The sequence below is a fragment of the Oppia nitens genome, unplaced genomic scaffold, assembly GCF_028296485.1.
Source record: "Oppia nitens isolate AA-2021 unplaced genomic scaffold, nextdenovo-longstitch-racon4-pilon3 scaffold3_pilon_pilon_pilon, whole genome shotgun sequence".
Lineage (NCBI taxonomy): Eukaryota > Metazoa > Arthropoda > Arachnida > Sarcoptiformes > Oppiidae > Oppia > Oppia nitens.
Window position 1 is genome coordinate 8,121,492 of NW_026533221.1, and position 20,306 is coordinate 8,141,797.

The window sequence follows — 20,306 nt, forward strand, 5'->3', positions numbered from 1 at the left end:
TTTTTAAGATAATTACAATAAACTATACGTACTGTGTATAATTTACAATAACATTAAGTTATTATCAGTATATTTAATAATAAATAATGATTTTATTGATAACAAATATTTAAAATTATAATAATATTAATTTTGACTATAGTAAACATAATTATTTTATGAACAAATTTTATTTTGTACAAAAAATAATATATTGCTTATAAATAATTTATTATACAAAAAACAACAACAAAAAAACCTTTCAAATAAAGCACACAATTTATATCAATAGTATTAAATTAATTAAGCTTAAAAAATAGTTGTATAAATGATAAATGTACCAGTTTGTAAACATTAATTAGACAATTTTGATATATAACATAAACACAAATACAATTTTGTTTATTTGTTTTATTATTATGTTATTTTTTATTATACAAAAACATAAATACAAATAAAAATAAGTGAAAAATAACTAATAATATATTTGTTTGAATATATCAATAGTATATTTATATCTTTATAATGTAGAGAAACGTCTTACCGATCAATACTAGTGGCAGATATGGTGAACACCGAGACAGAGATGGATAGGTTGGCGATAAAGTTGTTGAAAATACAGTAAAACTGACCGAAAGGCCAGTGAGAGTTCAACATAAAGACAAAGTTGAAGATAGCATTGAATACGGCTGTCGACAGATCAGCTATTGTCAGATTTAATAGAAAATAGTTGGTCACTGTCCGCATACGGCGATTGGCCAAAACAATCCATATGACCACTAGATTACCAATCGCTGATAGCAGAACCATAACACCAAACAATAGTGACCAAAACAATTGAATCCACCACCGAGGAATAAATGGTCGCTCAATACTTGTTGTCCCATTACTCGTCATATTCTGTATGTTATCCATTGACAGTCCCATTGAATGGTTGGTCTCATATAACTGATAGTCGCACTGTTCACTCAAATTAAATGCTTTCACCCAAATCTCATTCATACAGATTTCGTTAAAACTTAACTCAAATAAGCCCTCAGTGTCTGTATTGTTTATATCATTTAAATCAAATGTGTCCAACAATTGATCCATTGATTTCAATTATATTAAAATAGATTAATAATATTAAAAGTTATTAATCAAAAAAGCACTTCATTTGTGGTGATATTTATAAGCAAATAGTAAATCATGTGATCACACAATAAGAAAAATCAAACTTTTCTTTCAAAAAGTTTTATGAAATGCCATTGACTTTAACTTTAAGTAACTTCAATAAGAAAATGATTTTCTAAATGAAAAGCCATTTACCATAAGATCTGAGACAATGATTGTTTGACTTTTGAGATCTGTTGTCTATATAACTCTTAAACTATTTATTCAATACTCTATTGAATGGTAAGAGTGCTCTCTGTTCTCTTTTTTCACAGTCTATCTCATACTATCTGCCTTTCCCTGTGTTGTGTCATACAAACCAACCCAACCCATGCTTTAGGTTTTTCCAGTGCGCGCACTCACTCTTACAGTACAACTAATACTATACATACCGTACAGTAAGGTATTATTATTAATAATAAGAGTAAAACATTTTAGTCTAATTTTGTATCATTGATTGATGAACTAATAATTAATGTTTACCTATCAKATGTTACATTAAAAAAAGATTATATCTCACAAATTTTATGTTCAATAATATTACAGAATTTATTTTTTAATATATAAAACTGAAACTTTAAATGTAAAGCCACTTAATGTATAAGTTATACAAATGATTTTTTTGATAGACACCAATAAATATATAGTTGAGAAATAATGGTTGACTTAATTTACTGCTATGGCTTCTCCTTTCAATGGCTATCCTCTCAAGGATTTATTTATTCACACAAATAGCGCAATTAATTGCACAGAAAATTTCAATTTATTGTAACATACGGTCAGACAAACGTGTGTTTTTCATTAAAACTATTTAAATAAATATTTGGGACAAACTATTATTGGATAACAATTGTTATAACAGAATATTCTGTACTAAATAATTTAATTTCGTTACATAAATCAAATACGATTTTGACAACTATAATATAATATGTGACTTTCTATTCTATATATATTATAATACTTTATTTTATACATACGATATATACAAAGTACAGTATATATAATATTTTAGTTTATTTAAGTGACTTTGTGTTGTAATTTTTAGACTTAATATCTTATTTTTAACTATAGTTGTCATTTAAATTAATTGATGTCAATATTGACGAAAATAAATAACATTTTTTAATTAAGTAGACTAATCATTTCACTTATAATTAATTTTTACAGTAATAATTAAATAAATGTTGAAACATTTGAAAAAATATACAGCATTATTTGTAAAATGTGATTAACAACTAATTAAATTTTGATAAAATACTAATTATGTTTTATCTGATGTATATTTAATATCTTATAACTTATGTTACTTAATTGTATTTATACAACAAACAATTACTATTCATATTATAGGTAATTAAATTAAATTATTATAAACAAGTKCAATGCTCTCAATTGTAAATATTTACATTAAATTTCATAATTATACAAAATATGTAAAAATTTGACAACTAATATGCGATTAATCAATAGAAATAACTCCAAAAAAGAAAACAAATGTATTTTCATTGAATTTCATATATTAAATGATCCGTATATTTGTGGTGTAAACTCAGTGTTATGTTTTTGAATGTATGGATGAAAAAAATTGGTCAAACATTTATGTTGAGCTGAGCCGAGATTAATGAGATTTTTCCGCAAGAAGTTTACGCAACGCATAACATTGTCATCAAAAATATTTGTATGTTTTGTATGTAAAAATAGTTTTTGATTAAAATATATTATGCTTTTAAATTACACGATATTAAAACTTTTTTAACGATTTTAATAACGTGAATGGCCTTCACTTTTATTGCTATTTGCAACTAAATCTTGATTTAATTAATAAAAAAAACATCAATTTATTCATTAGATTATTTTTTTTATCAAATACTTATAGAACATATGACAACAAAATTAATTGATTTATAACWAAATTCATTATTTATTTATTTTAAACTCAATTAATAATTTACGTTTTTTTCTATATATTATAAATAAGTTTTCTTAATACAGTATAAATAATATTTCAAATTATTATATTAAACAAAAGCACATAAAAAGCTAATAAAACTTATTTATTATTAGACTTAAAACGTTTTGAATATTTAATATTTGTGAAATATATTGTGTTTTTTGTAAAGTATTATCAAATTTATTTTATTAATTATATACTCTATGTTAAAATATTCATAAAAAACAATTTATACTTGAAATGTAATAATTAATCTTTATTTTAAAGTTTGTTAACACAATAAACAATTTGTTATATTTGTTAAGTTATAATATATTTATTTATAGTATGTTTATGAATAATATATATATAAAAAAAATTATATTATTTGAATAAAATTAATTAACATATTAAATAAAATGTTTGCTTACAAATTAACAACATATGAATGCTAATGACTGACAGGTTTTGTACAAAAGCTTTAAATCTATTAATTTTTATTTCAAATTTTAACAATTAATATTTTGTTTGCCATTATTTTGCTAAAATAATATGTTTTTTATAAACACCAATGTTAATAGACTATTATAGAATATTAATAATAGTATTAACTTTATTCTATGCAATATAAAAATAACACATTATTTCAATGAGTTTAATAGTATAGTATAAATTGTATCTATTAAATATTAATATTACAATTATATATTATTATTTTATTTGTATATATAATATAATTTAATTAAAAATAAAATGCAGTAGTGTTTCTTTGTGACTCTTTATTTAAATTTATTTATTTAAAAATGCAATTTATTTTTTAGTTTGCGTCAAAAGTAACACTGTTTTTAAAATACTAAAATGATTTACTATACTCTCCCTTAACTTATATCCGTCTGTATATATATTTTTTAATATTTAAGATGCCATAAAAATTTATTAAAAATATGATATATGGGTTTTAAGAAATATATTTTTAGAAAATCATATTATATAACACATTCTCAATAAATGTAAATATTTAATCCAAAGCAATATTAAAATTTAAATATCTAAATAGGCAAATCATATCTATAATTATATACTTTATAAATATAGTTTTAGTTTTGCATATACTAAAACTAATTTATTATTTTTCTGATAAACTTCGAGGAAGATTTACGATTTTAAAATTTTATTTAATAATATTATTAAGTGATAGTTAAAAAATTTTGTTTTCTATTATTTATCTAAAAGCTCAACAACTTTTTAATCTTTTGATTCGTTTAGTAAAACTCAAGATTCAAACTAATCATTACATTACTATTTATATTCAAAAAAAAAATTATTTGCTTTAATGATTCAAACATTTTAAGGATATTATCAATTATCTAATGATAACAAGTGCTTAATTGAGCAAATAATACATAGCATTGCTGAGTGTCCAGTATTTAACGTCAATAGATAAAAAAAATCATTTGGATGATTGTGAATTCGCATCTCTCTCTCTCTCTCTCTCTCCCTCTCTCTCTCTCTCTCTCTCTCTCTCTGATTTAGTATGTTTTGTGCGACATTTTTAAGTTTTTAAAACTTAATTAACACAAACATTATGCGAGAGTTGAAAACTGTAAAAATATCTGTAATCAACAAAGATAACAATAATAATAATTATTATTATTATTAACCTGGACGATTCAGTAACGACAAAAAATTGCACTAAAAAATTAATTACTTATTTTTTAAATTTTACATGAATGTTTAATTAAGAAAATTTTCCAGTATTTACTTAAAATAATTTAACATTACTAATAGCAATTAGTTTTGGAAAAATGTATAATATCTTTTTATATAAGCGTAAATAAATCAACACTATAATATAACTATTAAAAAAAATTATAGTGCACTTAACTAGTATTAGACTAAACTAACATTTTACTTATGATTAACTAATTGAAAAAAATATACTGTATTATACACCTTATAATGCATATAGATTTAATATAAATATATACATATTGGATATATTTACAGTATAATAAACTTTATTAATATTAAAATAAATTTTTATTATTGAATAATTGTTTTCAAAATTACTTTAATATAATTTTGAATTTTATTATAATTATATTGTGATGGTCTATACATCACTTAAGCGGTTCCAGTGTCACCAAAACAATACAAAGTTACTTTGTAGTTATAACTATACTAAACTGTATATATTTAAGCTTCTCTATATATATTTCTCTATTATATGTTAAAGTATATTTTAACAAAACATAGTTATTTAATTATAATTAATAATATATAATATTATTTCCACTTTTGAATTTAATTATTATTTCTTAATATTATGTTTATTTGTTTAAATTGATTTATGCTTTATTATTAATTATGTAAATAAGTTAAATTAATTATTATTATGTTTAAAATACTGTAATTAAGAAATACATGTATTTCAATGACTATCTCATTATATTTATCAATAAATCATAGCTCAGGCTAGCAATAGCTAGTCTAGGAGGGGCTTCAAGGCTCACAAACAGTTGTACTAATTATTTGAATAGTAAGTGCAAGCCTTAGGTGTAACAGAGTTGGGCTATAATTCCGTCATTTTGCGGACGAGTCCTTCCGAGTTCCGATACAAGGCTTCCGATACTAAATACCGATATATAAGCGCAGTTACCAGTGACCAGAGCCCCGAATGGGCCATTCATATATACTGTGGCGTAATAGATAACCCATACAAATATACCGTAACGCTTAAATAGACTTCATATAGCAACCCGCATAGTAATAACGTCACAGTTCCCTACTAAACATATCCCGCATTGCATATTGCTTCGTAAAGTCTACTTTACGGGCTATTGACGGGTAAACACTCATAAATGCCCGTCACAATATAAATCAAAATTTGTTGTTTACTTCAAATAAAGTATAAAAGTAAAAAATTATCATATAATTTATTTCATGTAAAATATTTTACTTTTTTATTGTTTTATCACAAATGATTTGAATTCTAAACTCATAATAATATTATATGAAATATATTTTAAAATATTTTGTATTTAGAGTTATATAATTTTCATTTGTTTTTGAAATAAATTATTAAACTTAAGAAACATATGCTTTTTTAAATATATAAAAATAAATTTTGTAGATTTCTATATTAAAATTTTATTAACAATCTAATGTATGCACAAGTTTTTAAAAAATAAATTACAAAATAATATGATTGAATTATTTTAATTATTTTATACTCAATATTAGATACCAATCAAATCAATTGATGTATGATTTTTTACTTAGTTATAACTAATATCATAAGTAACAGATGTTTAGATCTATTATAATTAATGTTTAAAATATAAGATAGTTATTTGAATAGGAGTTTAAACTTAGATTTAAAATTAAAGAGTTTCAACACTAGTTTGACAAACATTTTTTATTAAATCTATTATAATATTTTTATTTTACTATCAATACATAATAAATGTGTATTTATAACAGATTATATTTTGTTATTGTTTACTTTCAAATATTAAAAAAATACAGAAAATAAATTTAGTAATTTCTTACAGTAAATAAATGTCAAATAAAATAATTTAACAAAAAAATATGTTATAATTTAAATCATTTATTAAACTTTTTTATATTCAATTTTATAGTATAACAAAAAATGATAGAAAATGTAAGAAATTGTTAATTCTTTAAAACAAATGTTATTTTATAATATAAAGTTTTTTCAATAAATATTTTGCAACACATAAGACGCAACAAATTTTTAGAAAATTTGAAAAATTATTAGATTTATTAAATTCATCATTTAAATGTATATTAATGTTAATTTTATGTATTTTATTTTAAGTTTGTAAAATTTATTTATTATTATTAGAATGAAACTAATACCCATTGATTTCCCCGATTTTGTCTTTTTTTGTAAAAATCCCAAAGAATTATAATAAGTGTGATTTTCCCCAAAATTTGATAAAAAATATTGTATAAAATAAAAATCAAATTCATGGTTAATACAACACTTGCGATACACTAATACAATATTAACTCAATATAATAAATAAAAGAAACATTTATATCACAACTTTGTGATACTTATATAAATACTGTATATAACATGATTTGCAACGAATACCTGCTTTTTCTATGAACGATAGAAATCATATTTTTCTATATTATGATTATAATTACGGTTAAGGAATACAATTAAAAGTAAACAAAGTAGTTGTCAGGATTTGGAATTGATGTCCATATCTTTATTAAAATTTAACATAAAAATCTACTAAATAAATGATGAATTTTAATACAAAAATCTCATTTATTTATTAATGAGAAAAATAATATAGAAATATAGGTTTTTAAATAAAAACAACTCAATTTAAAAACGACTAAAGTTATTTCGTTATACTAATAAAAAATATAAGTATATTTAACTAATAACTTAAAATAGTTTAACAAAATTGTAATATAATAATAATTTTTCACTTTTTGCCAAAGAGTAACCAGAAATATAAATATATTAGTAACCTTATAGTAACCTAAAAATACATAAGATTAAAATATTAAAAGAAACTAGTGGTTACTCGTTGGTAAAATTGTAAAATTTAACAAAATGTAAAAAATTATATTTTTATATTATCTATAATTTAACAAATACATTTAATTAAAAACATTTATACACGATATTTTGTGATGCTATACATAATTTAACTGAAATAATATAAATTATTTTAAATATACAAAATTTTCTATAACAGAAAGTAAAATATTTTAGTTATTTATAAGTTTTTAAATTATATTTTCAGTTATTTTATTCAATCATTTTTTTTGTTATAATAAAATGATAGTTTATTTTTACCATCGTTTCGATTTATTTACGTAATTGTCGGCAAATTAGCCGACAATATAACATAATTATAACTATATATAATATTTTTAGAATTATTTATTATAAAAGAAGAATAAAATGTCTAATAATAATAATTTTGTTCACAAAATCACAATTAATATTAATATTACTCTTATTCTAGCATTTTCTACATACTGTGAGAATTAGTGATATTATTTTTATTAATATATATTTTAGGTGACAAATAAATGTTTTTTTTGTGTATAAAACTCAATTTTATTAAAAGTCGTTAAATATTAAATTAGTCAAAATTTATTCGGTCACAATATAATACGATTCATCACAATATTATTAATTTCTAATCCTGACAAAACCTTTAACAGATATTTAATAATAATTTTAAAAATTTACATTTAAACAATTAGTATGATAAACTCATACTTATTAATTTAATATCTATAATACTACTATATTTGTAGAATTTAGTTTTATAAAGTTTAATTTTAATGAATGCTATAGACTATAATGCAAATATTTTAAGATATAAAAAACTGTACTAAAAAATAACATTTGAAAATTGAAATATTTAATTAATGTATTTTTAGTTAAGAATTTGTAAAATTAAGTCTAATATAGTTTAAAATCTAAGTTAAATTGATTTTTAAAATTAAAAAATTAAAAAAATATATCCAATTTTATGCCAAATAGACTATTTACTATTATTACTATAAAAATAAATAAAATTGAATTTCTTGATTGTTTTTTACTCCCGATTTTGACCATTAAACTCCCGAAGATGCATAACTCTAGTTATAACTTATACACTGTATAATATACAGTACGTTATTACAACCTAAAAATAATATACTGAATTGAAAATATTTATTTTATATTTAAGATAACAAAACTATAAAAATAATATCAATATAACTGCTTTATTGTTTATAAAATGTATTTTTCCTTTGAAAAAATGTTTGTTTGTTGTCAATTTTAAAAAATATAAATATCTTATATTTAATAAAATATCAAAATATATTTTTAAAATTTGAATAACAAAATATTTTATTAACGTTTTGCTAATTATATAAATAAAACATATAATTTATTTTATATACAAAAAATTAATTACTTGTGTATTCAAAAAATATAATATTAGATAATCTGCAATATGTCAATTAATTTTACAAATAAAAATTGCATTAAAAAATATCTTTATAACTACTACTATATTTAAAAATAAATTATAAATAAGTATAAATTAACGATATAGTAAACTAACAATTTATTTCTATAATTTTAGTTTTGATAGAATACTTTTATGAATGCAATTAATTATAATTATTTATAGTTTTATTTCTAAATTCTAAAATATAATAAAAAATACTATTCAACAAAATTGACATAAAAGAATAAACATATAATTTTTTAGTAATAATGTTTAAAAAATAAACTTTTTACACTTATATAAATATTTTACTAAATTATTTTGTGATTATTTTAAAAATTAATATATAATGTAATATAACAATATATATATATATAATATATACAATTTATTTTTAAACAATAATTATTTTAATAATAAAATTCTAAGTAAATACAAGAACTTTTTGTTTTTTAACAATGAATAAATTTATTACAAATTATTATACAATTTAAAAAATATTACTATTATAATATATTATAATATAATATAATATAATAGTAATATATCAATATTTAATGATAACAATTACCAGATTCTGCATTTATTTACCGGATTCATAGGACTTCCATTGGAACAATTAAAACTGTTAGCAAACTCTATTAAATTAGATACGGTTCCGATTACCCTGGTCAATGATTAATGTAATTTACATTTTTAATGTTTAATAATCATTGAATGACATTTAAAATGACAAAATATATAACAGTAATACCTAAACCTGGACGGACAGTGCGTTTCTTCACTAATAATCATTTTTGTCATTTCAGGTCGGGTTTTGGTACACCATATCTAATGTATTATAAAGAAAATAATTGAATAATATTTAATAAATAAAAAAATATTAACATGATACATTTCCATATGTAATCCAAAATAGTTGTTCGGGTGTATATTTAAGCCCAGGTAGCGTCAGCTCTGGACCTCTGGTGCTTATATATGTCTTATAAGCCCTGAATGCTTCTCTAACGCCCACATTATCGGCAATATTTTCTCCCAACGTTTTCATACCATTTATCTAAATGTCATTTCATAATATTGTATTTAACAACTCTATAGTGAAAATCAATGTTTGCACACAATTCTAGACATTTATAATAATAAACTTCAATAGACTTACATTTACTTCTATTTCAGGCAAAACATAATTATTGTATTGATTTATAAGGCATTGACTTTTGTTATTAAATAAACTATCGGTCCGACTGTCCCACCAGTTATTGTTATTACCGTTTTGGTCAAACTGTTTGCCGATGTCATCAAATGCATGTGTAATCTCGTGTGCAATCACTGTCCCAATGGCACCAAAGTTTAGATAACTACGGTATAAATACATAAATATTTTTAATTATGGTTTCAAAAATGATAATACTATAAAAATGTTATAATTTTAGCTATATTTAAATTTTATTTATATATACCAATTTTTAACTTAAAATAGTATAATATTTTTTAAAACTAAAATAATATAAATACTGGATTAAGTAATATTTTTGTTTTGAAGTTAAAAAACGAAATAAATAAAATAAAATCATTTAAAGTATGAAATTGTTGTGATTCTTATAATAATTTGTTTAATTATATTATTTTTATGTCATCTTCAAAGTAATGTTTCACAAAATACAGAATAATTATTTTAATGTTAATTCTATCAAGAAATTTAAATAAAATTAAATGTTTAAAAACTATTTATATTAAATAAAATTCATTAAAAAGTAAGTATAATTTTTTATGATGATAAATAAAATATTATATACTTAGGGTTATGATAATTGAAGAATATTCCTTGCAAAATTCCCGCCGGAAATATAATAGCATTTTCGACGGCACTATAATAAGCGTTAACGACTGCTGTGTCCGCAAAGTTTTGCCAACTGTTACAACAAATAACATTATTCGAGAAAAAAACACAAAATAATTGATAAATTACTTAAAATAGATATAATCTAAAACATTACATTTTTTATCATTGCATTTTTCTTATTATATATATATAATGGCATTTTTTGTTTAAAATATTTGTTATTTTTATATAATAAAGAATACATTTTATTTATATACAGTATTATATAAAAATAAAAATATAATAATACTATTCACAGATAAAGCAGTTAAAATCCATATGTGGTCAATGTAGCGCTCAATGGTATACAATGTACAGTATAAGTAGTACACAATGTACTACACATAAACTTATATAAAAAATATTTTGTGTAATTTATTTTATAGAATTAAATACAAATTCTCCTCAAAAATTCAAATAAACTATTAACAAAATAAATATTTTTTTTATCTTATTTATTATAAGCAGATATTTTTAAAATTATAATTATTGCTTTAAAGTAATAGTTTATTATTTTAGTGTCAGAAAATAATACAATATTAGTGATTCACAAATTGAAATGCAGTGATAGTCTGATTATAATTTAATAATTATATAATATAATTTATATTAATACTCTTATTAAAATTAGTAATATTATATGCTTAAATTATTAAAGATTTATAAATTTCTTAGTAATTTAAAAAATAATCTACTCAAAAAATCATTTAATCATAATAATAATCCCTGAAAACTGTATATTGTTATAGATATAACATGATTTTTATACACCACATTAGTCGCTGATAATAATATACTAAATGTGTAAATCAAATATAAGTCAAATATAATTTACTAAATGATAAAACAGTTAAATGCCTTAATAAGCAGATTTGTCTAAACATAGACTCATTTAACACATAAATCATAATACAGTATAAATATTATAGTATTTACTGTATATACTGTATTATATCATATGAGTGCTGTAAATCAATATTAACGTGTTTATAAAGTTACATAACATCTTTGATAACATATTAGTAATTAGTTATAAATTATTCTCTAACTAAAGTAAAACAAAATTATTATATAATTATAAATAAATAATATTTGATAAAATTTTCTAATACTTACTTTCCTTTATTTCTAGATTCACGCAAATCTTTATGTGAATAGTTTGTCAACCATTTCATCATTTTTAAAGTATTTTGGAAATATTGCGAATCATCAAAATCATCAAGCTAAAATTGGAAATTATAAAAACATTAGACTTTATAAATTCAAAAATGGTCATTTAAAACAAAAAAAAAGTTTAATAATTATATTTTTGTCTAATATATTAATAAAATCTAATAATTAAATCACACATTCAAAATATATTATAGACTTTAGAAAATAAATAAATTATCAATTAATCTTTTATTAAAGCTTTAAGAAAAAATTATTAACTATTATATGTTAATCACGTGTATGCTAAAAGTACAGCAAAATAAATATATAAAACATATTTTTATCTAAAAACATAAATAACATTATTGTTAACCAGATATTTGTTTTGAAAACAATTAGAGTTTAATAATTAATTGTTGCTTTTATTTTATTTTTGTTTCTAAAAGCATATTCAACACTCTGGGGGGTCATTCAAACAATCAATATATAAATAGTACAAAAAACAAAATATTCAATATATTCACAAAATAATAACATAAAATCAAATAAAGAATATTCTGTGTAATATAGATTTTATGGTGTTTTCAAATATATTGTATTTACATAATAACATATTTAAGAGGGTTTATATTTGACTTGTATTTTGATATATAAATTTTTAGTGTATATTATTTGTGTGTTTTTATTTCTTCTCATAACTTTTGGCTTACATTTTGATAAATATTTGCAATTTGGCTGTCATTGAGTAGTTGATCGGGAAAACCAATATAACTGGTAATAGCTGTGGCCTTTTGTATGGCCCGTTCCCTTGTCAATTGATCCATCCATTCAATGTCATCAAACATTTCAATGAACTTTTTATGAATAAAATAAACCATCTCTTTGGCCTTATATGACAAATCAATTACATAAGATTAGACAAACAAATTACATTTGATTAGATATAGTATATGATTGTATATATGATTGTATATATGATTGAATTCAATAAAATGAAATACTTTTTGTTTGCTTTCTTTAGCAAAATATTTGCGGACATATAGTGCCGAAAATGCAACGCTCAATGAAGCGGCAGATTTAACGCATGTTTGCCATCGGGGAGGTATCGACTGGCGACCAGTTATCCGATTTAAATACATTTCATTCAATTGAAACCATTTTGGATGTAATAGCGATAGACTTGTCAGCACAATATCTGCCAACATGTGATTCGCTAATATTCTAGTGTTTTATTCAAATAATAAATATTAAAAACTAAATGATCAAAATGATCATAATTTTCTATAATTTCATATAATTATTATTTATAAATAAAAAAATAAATCTCACTATTTGCTTATACTGTACTTAAGTAAAAGTATGTATACTATTAAATAATAACTAAATTAATAAATTACAATTAACTAATATGAAATAATGTTTTATAAAATTAAGATATCTTGTATAAATTATTAAATAGTTTTATATAAATTTTATTATTTAATTATTATTAATGTATGATTAACTAATTTTAATGCACAGTACATAAGTGTATAGTTAATATAAGTTATACTGTGTAATGGGTCTATTAAAGTATTGTATTATTTAAATGTTAATAATAAAATTTTATTGGTAATAAAAATAGATGAAATAAGCAATAAAACTTAAGTGTACACAAGTTATTATTGATGTTAAATACAAAAAAACTGTTTACTGGTTACTTAATCACTTACTAAGTTAATTATTTAGCATTAATAAATTAGATTATAATTGTAGAATTAAATTTATATTATTGTCAATAATATAAAATGATTAAAAATGCTTTAATAAATTCAAAATAACTAAGCTTGTTATACTAATGTGCAAAATTGATATAGGTTTTAATATATTGGTTATTAAGGGTTATAGAGCATATATTGTATAATACAATATAATGTTCCTAATTATACTAATTGTATTACTAATTATATAATAACTTTTGTAACCTTTTATTTGTAATGTTAATCAAATGATCGACTTGTTTAACATAATAAGGATTATTAACAACTATTTCATCGTTTAAATGAATAGTTTGTCCAAAAATAGCGCTTAAAAGTTGAAGCCATGGTGTCTGAAATAATTCAATAAAGATTATGTTTTATTAGAGATTATTTTAGAGTAATATAGAAATACTTTACATTTGTGTAAAAACTAACAAATAGTGTTTATTTAAAGTTAGATTTTTGAAAAAAATAATACACTTTATATTAATATATCAATCTTTTTTTTTGTTTCTTCTATTGATAATAACATAATTTATTTGTTACTTAATTAGTAATTATAAATTAATGAAAACATATTTCAGTTTACAAATTATCATTTATTTATCATTTATTTGATCTCTCTTTCTTTCATTTAATTTGCTTAATGTCTTTGAATGAGTGAGTGTTAGTTAATACATACATTTGGTGCCAATACTTGCAACTCTTTAACTGTCATTTTATTGTAAAGTTTGGTCACATTTCTTGTCTCTTCCATCGGTTTTGTCAACTAATTATGTGATCAATAATAGCAATGCATTAGGATTTTAACAAAAAAGATCAGTAATAATATAAAAAGGAAACAATAAAATCGATTAATTAATTGAAGCAATTGATTGCAAAATAACAAACAAAAATAACATGACTTACACTAATAATTTTGATTTGAAAATCAATTAAATCTTTAATTTGATTAAAAGGATTGCCATTAGTCTGTTTGACTCCAAGAAGTATAGCGCACTCCACAAGAAGATCATAATATGCCCTAACATTTGGATCATTCATACCGTTAAGCATAACATTTCTGTCCCCAACTCCGGGTATAATCTCTGCGATCTATTTATAGAGTAATTTAKAAAAATTATATTTTTTAGTTTTATGTTCGGATATCCTTACAGTTATTATGTGTTTTGTATTGTTTTTAAGGTCCAAACCAACAGATAAATGATAAAATTGGTTAAAAGGTAATCCCATTTCTCTCATTTTCATATTAGTCTCAATCCAATTAAACTGCTTTTCTTTCCACAACTGTTCCTCAATTATAGGCCAACCGCCCAACTCTAACAATATTTCAATTAAAGGTCCGTCACCTATCTGTATGAGCTGACCTATTGTTAATATAATTTATACTGAGTTTTGAACAAATTAATTAATTTTTATTTTATTTATTTAATAGTTTAAAATATTAAAAACTACAGTTTTATGCTGATTAAGTTGATTATGTTGACTTTTAAAATTTTTTATTATATATTCTATGTATTAAAGTATTTATAGAATTTAATTTAATAAATTTCTGATCTAAAATAAAATACTGTACTTTGTTTAGGTTAAATAATAAAAAATAAAAACATTAGTTTTAATAAAATAATAATATTTAATCTTTAATAAGTTTGCAATAGTAAACAAAACTAAATTATGGCAATACATACAAAATTATATTTATCATTAGATATGTTATACTATAATATATTTAATCTAAAAGCAGTTACAGTATAATATTAATATTACTACAGTATTATTTTCATATTAGATAATCACCTGCATATGTAAAAACATTATAAAAATTAAATACCTAACAAAACTTAACAAAAAGTAATGAATACTATTTATAAACATTTTGATAAATGGATTTCATATTTAATAGATGTTATAACATAAACTTTTTTTAAAATATATATATATATATTAAAAACATTATATATTTTTATTATATGTTTTTAATGGATAAAATGATTTATTTAAAAATTTTAATAATTTGTCATTATTTAATAACTACTTTTATATATAATATTATATATTGAGAAAATACTTTTTAACAGTTTGATAAAACGTTTCAAAATATGTCTATTTAAATATAAATTTATTGTTTAAAATATTTTACTTTAAATCCATTTATTGAGCTATTTTTAAAAATTCAAGTATTTCCTTCAACCGCTATTAGCATAATTATTTTAATAGTTTAAGTACAACAAATAAAATTTCACTAAAAAATGTAAAATGTAAATTGTATAAATGTAAAACTTTAATTAATTAAGTAAATTATTTTTTTAATAATTTTGAAAAGTCAGAATAATTGTTAATTATTTACCATATTTTATATTCATTATTTATAAATGTTTAATAAAGTCATATATTTGATATTTCAAAAAAAATATTAAAGAAATTTTTTTCTGAATTGTATGTGTGTTTGTATGTGTGTTAAGTTTTTTTGCAATGCTTTCTAGCATTCTCAACTTGTTTTATTATATTGTAAATCTTAAATATTACTATAATAGTAAGTTAATTTTTTAAGTTGTTCAGTTAGCAAATAATTGATTGCAGTTATAAATTACTAAATTATTAATAAAAAACAGAAAATTACTATTTTTATTTAATAAATACAACTAATAAATAATAAATAAAAAAATAGATTAATTTATAAAAATTATTAATATATTGTTAATTTTAATAATTGAAACAAATACTGTATTTATTAATGTCAATACTAAATTATATATATATATATAAACAAAACTCTTATTAGTACAATAAAACCGTTAGTCTTATATAATTAAGTTATAAAAATAAAATTTTGTCATTTATTTAATGTGTTGCTAAATAAATAAAATTAATTAATTAATCCAATGCTTACTTATATTAAGACACGAAAAATATAATTTACGGATATTATTAAAGACTTTAAGATCATCGGGTTTTGGCCTCTCTTCGAGTAATTCTTATAATTAAAAAAATTAGTTTATTATAATTTTATTTCAAATAAATTAAATGTTATTTTTATTACTATTTTTAGCTTTATTTTCTTAAAAAAAAACAATTTACTTATATTGTTATAATAGTACTGTAATTCTAACCTTTAAACTGAAACTCTATGGTTTCAACCAAATTACCAGCCGTTGATATGCCGATCCTATTGTCGGGAATTAATGAATTTTTAATCCATTGCCCACAAGTAAACCTAAAAAATAAATAAAACCAATTTTTATATATAAATACTTTAATTGTTTTATATAAAGAAAAACTCATACATATAAAAGTCATCGCACGGGGATATACTCTCATCTATATTACTCAAGAATGTATGTGCTATTGATTAGAAATAATAACAATAATTAAATAATTAAAACAAATAATATCAACAAACCAAACATACCGGTGCTTATACAGGAAGAAGTCAAACATATCTGTGGATAAACTTTGTCTTTTGAGTACAACTGTTGATTAATTGATGTCTTCGTGTAATTCAATTGATTTTCATTTCTCACTACTTGTTCTTCATTTGGCTTTAAAAATATCTTTAGTTTGTCACTCATTTCAATAAAAGTTATAAATAAAATCAAAATCATTGATAATACAGATAAAACTGTTGTCAATATTACAAGTTTTTTCTCAAAACTTGTCCTCCGTTTCCACCAATTATTTCTATATTTGAATACATATTCGTAAATAAATATTATTTATCTTAAATAATCTATTAATATAATAAAAATAAATTAAATACCTAAATATCTTAATAAATATCTTAATAAAAAACTTTAATTTTAAAAGTAAAAGTAATTTAAGAATATATTGGTATATTATATAATATCAATAAAATATTTTATTTATTAAAAATTTATATTAAATATAATTTTATTTAAAAATACATTTATAAAGTCTTTTAATTAAATATTTTATAGCTATATTTTAAATTAAAATTATTTTTATAATATTAAAAATATAAAATCTATTTTTATATGAAACAAATAGAATCACAAAAAATATTACAAAACTAAGAGTAATTTTTAGCGCTTTATTAAAATAATATAAATACTAATGTAAGAAATATACTGTATATTTAATAAAATTATAATTAACATTTTTTTACTTTTAAGTAAAATTTTGTAACATTAAACAAAAAATAACTAAAGATTAGGGATGAGAAACAAAAAATTTTAATAAAATTCTAAATATTTCTTTAAAAAATTTTAATAATAACTTAAATTATGGGATCCACATATAAATTGCCAATAAATATTTATATGTAAATTAAAGATAAACTTCAAAAAGTTGTAAAATATGTGATAAAATTATTTATTTTATTAACTTAAAAAATAGCTTAAAATATTATACTGTTAATAATATTTAATTATTAATAATTTTCAAGATAACAAATACAAGATAAGAAAAAATTAATATACTATTACATTGAAAAGATTTTTGTTCAATTTTACTATAAAGAGTCAATTAAATAAAAATATATACGAAAATACAATTTAATAATTCAATGATTCAATTGATTGAATCAATGATTGATTCTTATATAATAATAAAATTATCATTAATTATATTTTAAATTATAAACTTATTTGTAAATTAAAACTAGTTATCTATTTGATATAAAATATTATTTAAAGTTTTATATTAAAATACACAAAATGAAATAAATAATATTTTTTTCTTAAAAATTGATTATTATTTATAATATATAATATATACAGTATAAATCTAAATAAATAATACTAATAATTTTGCATACCGGTACTTGTTTTTTAAAAAGTTTTAATCAATTTAATTTGAATTTAATTAATTTTGTTTATCAAAATAAAGTAGAAAATTTTAATCAAACGATTTAATAACAGTAGTTAACTCTTTATTTATCAAATTATTTGAATTTGATGAAAAATTAGTTTAAAATTTAAAATTATTATTTTTACTAATTATGAATAAATAGATTTGATATGTAATAAAAGTAGATTCTATAAAACTAATAAAAAATTAAAAATTCTTAACAAATTTTATTTTATAATTTTATTGAATTGAAAATTTGTCTACTGTATAAAATTCTATAATATTAATATATGAAAATCTATTATAATATTGCATAATATTATTTTTTTACACTATTAAGTAATTTACATACAAGTACTAGAATAGTTTTATATTAAACAAGTACAATATAATTAATTTTATTTTAAAATAATATTTTTAGAAAACATGTTTCAGCAATAGAAAATATCGCTTAATTATTGTTTCATTGAATTAAATAATTATATTTTAAACAATTAATGTTTTTAAAAATTATATAATAATTTAATGATTACATTAGATTATGCTTATGGGTTTTGCTAGTATGAGTTAACAATTTATTAATGACTGTGAAACCGTTAAACAATTTAAATTATTTCTAAATTTTGATTGGTTTATGTATTAATTCAATATTAAATTTTACAGGTCTAAGAGCGTTAATTAAATATATTTTTATTGTTTAAATGTTTAAAAATTACATAATATAAAAATTTATATTTATTTTAATTTTTTAAAATCTTAGTTATATCATCTTAATTTACTAAATTGTTGTACTTATATTGTATAGTTGTTTACGTTTAATTTTTAAATATGATTTTGTGATCAATCATAATCATTTTTTATTTGAAATATATGTTATAAATTTTTAATGGAAAAGTTTATTTTAATATATTCTAAGAGTAATTTCACAATATTTTTATAAACTAAAAATTTATAATTTAATAAAATATTTTATTATTATTTTACAAAAGCTCATTACTATACTATTACTTACTACTATATATAGTATACTAACTTATTAGTTTATTTCTGAAATTAATAAATATTTTTCATATTATTAAATAGTATTTTATTTTATTTTATATAAATAAATAACAAAAACAACTTACTTTTTATTTGCATTAAATACAGTATTAATCGTAAATTTTTCCATTAGTCTTACAAATTGTAATAATAACTGTATTTGAGAAAACTTTTTATATTAAATGTAAATTTTATATTAATGTTTATATTAAATATATACTCAATTTTTAATTTAGAATAAAATATTGAAAAATATTTATTTTAAGATACTACTGTAAATTGAAAATAAATTAAAATTCATTTTTTAATCAAAAAATAATACTCTAAAATTTAAAAACAACCTTAAGTTGTTATACACGTAAAAATAAAGTCTAATACATTTCAATAATATATAAAATTCATTAATTAAGTAGAGGTATAAATATCGTAGACATAAACTGTTGATTATATTACATAATAATTAATTGTTTGATATAAAAATAAACTTTATTTTCTGATTGAATGTATAAAGTAATATAACTTATGAGTAAAAAAACATTATTCAAAACTAATCTGAAGGTTTTTAAATAAATTGAATTAAATACCATTTTAAACAAATAATTAAATTCCAATTTTACATT

At 19.6% G+C, this 20,306-nt stretch overlaps 2 protein-coding genes across 2 annotated transcripts; both read right to left on the reverse strand.

The window, feature by feature from the left end:
* Window positions 1-519: 519 nt before the first annotated feature.
* Window positions 520-1,071, reverse strand: LOC128958103 (tachykinin-like peptides receptor 99D). Its single transcript, XM_054303918.1, has one exon. It carries the CDS (start codon window positions 1,069-1,071, stop codon window positions 520-522), a length of 552 nt encoding a protein of 183 aa, XP_054159893.1.
* An 8,562-nt stretch (window positions 1,072-9,633) lies between these two features.
* Window positions 9,634-17,125, reverse strand: LOC128958104 (neprilysin-2-like). Its single transcript, XM_054303919.1, has 15 exons — window positions 17,118-17,125; window positions 16,950-17,053; window positions 16,730-16,813; window positions 14,995-15,206; window positions 14,749-14,934; window positions 14,522-14,608; window positions 14,065-14,189; window positions 13,102-13,321; window positions 12,811-12,987; window positions 12,065-12,171; window positions 10,863-10,979; window positions 10,226-10,424; window positions 9,962-10,123; window positions 9,821-9,897; window positions 9,634-9,733 (listed from the first exon to the last, which is right to left on the reverse strand). Exons 1-15 carry the CDS (start codon window positions 17,123-17,125, stop codon window positions 9,634-9,636), a joined length of 1,965 nt encoding a protein of 654 aa, XP_054159894.1.
* Window positions 17,126-20,306: the final 3,181 nt, after the last annotated feature.

What these genes read in the sequence shown, in the direction of transcription:
- LOC128958103 (XM_054303918.1), bottom strand. Translation starts at nt 1,071, where the DNA reads ATGGATCAATTGTTGGACACATTTGATTTAAATGATATAAACAATACA.
- LOC128958104 (XM_054303919.1), bottom strand. An exon ending in CATAGAGTTTCAGTTTAAAG is followed by an intron (nt 16,814 to 16,949) that starts GTTAGAATTACA and finishes TTTAATTATAAG; the next exon opens with AATTACTCGAAGAGAGGCCA. An exon ending in TGCCTGAAATAGAAGTAAAT is followed by an intron (nt 10,124 to 10,225) that starts GTAAGTCTATTG and finishes AATGACATTTAG; the next exon opens with ATAAATGGTATGAAAACGTT.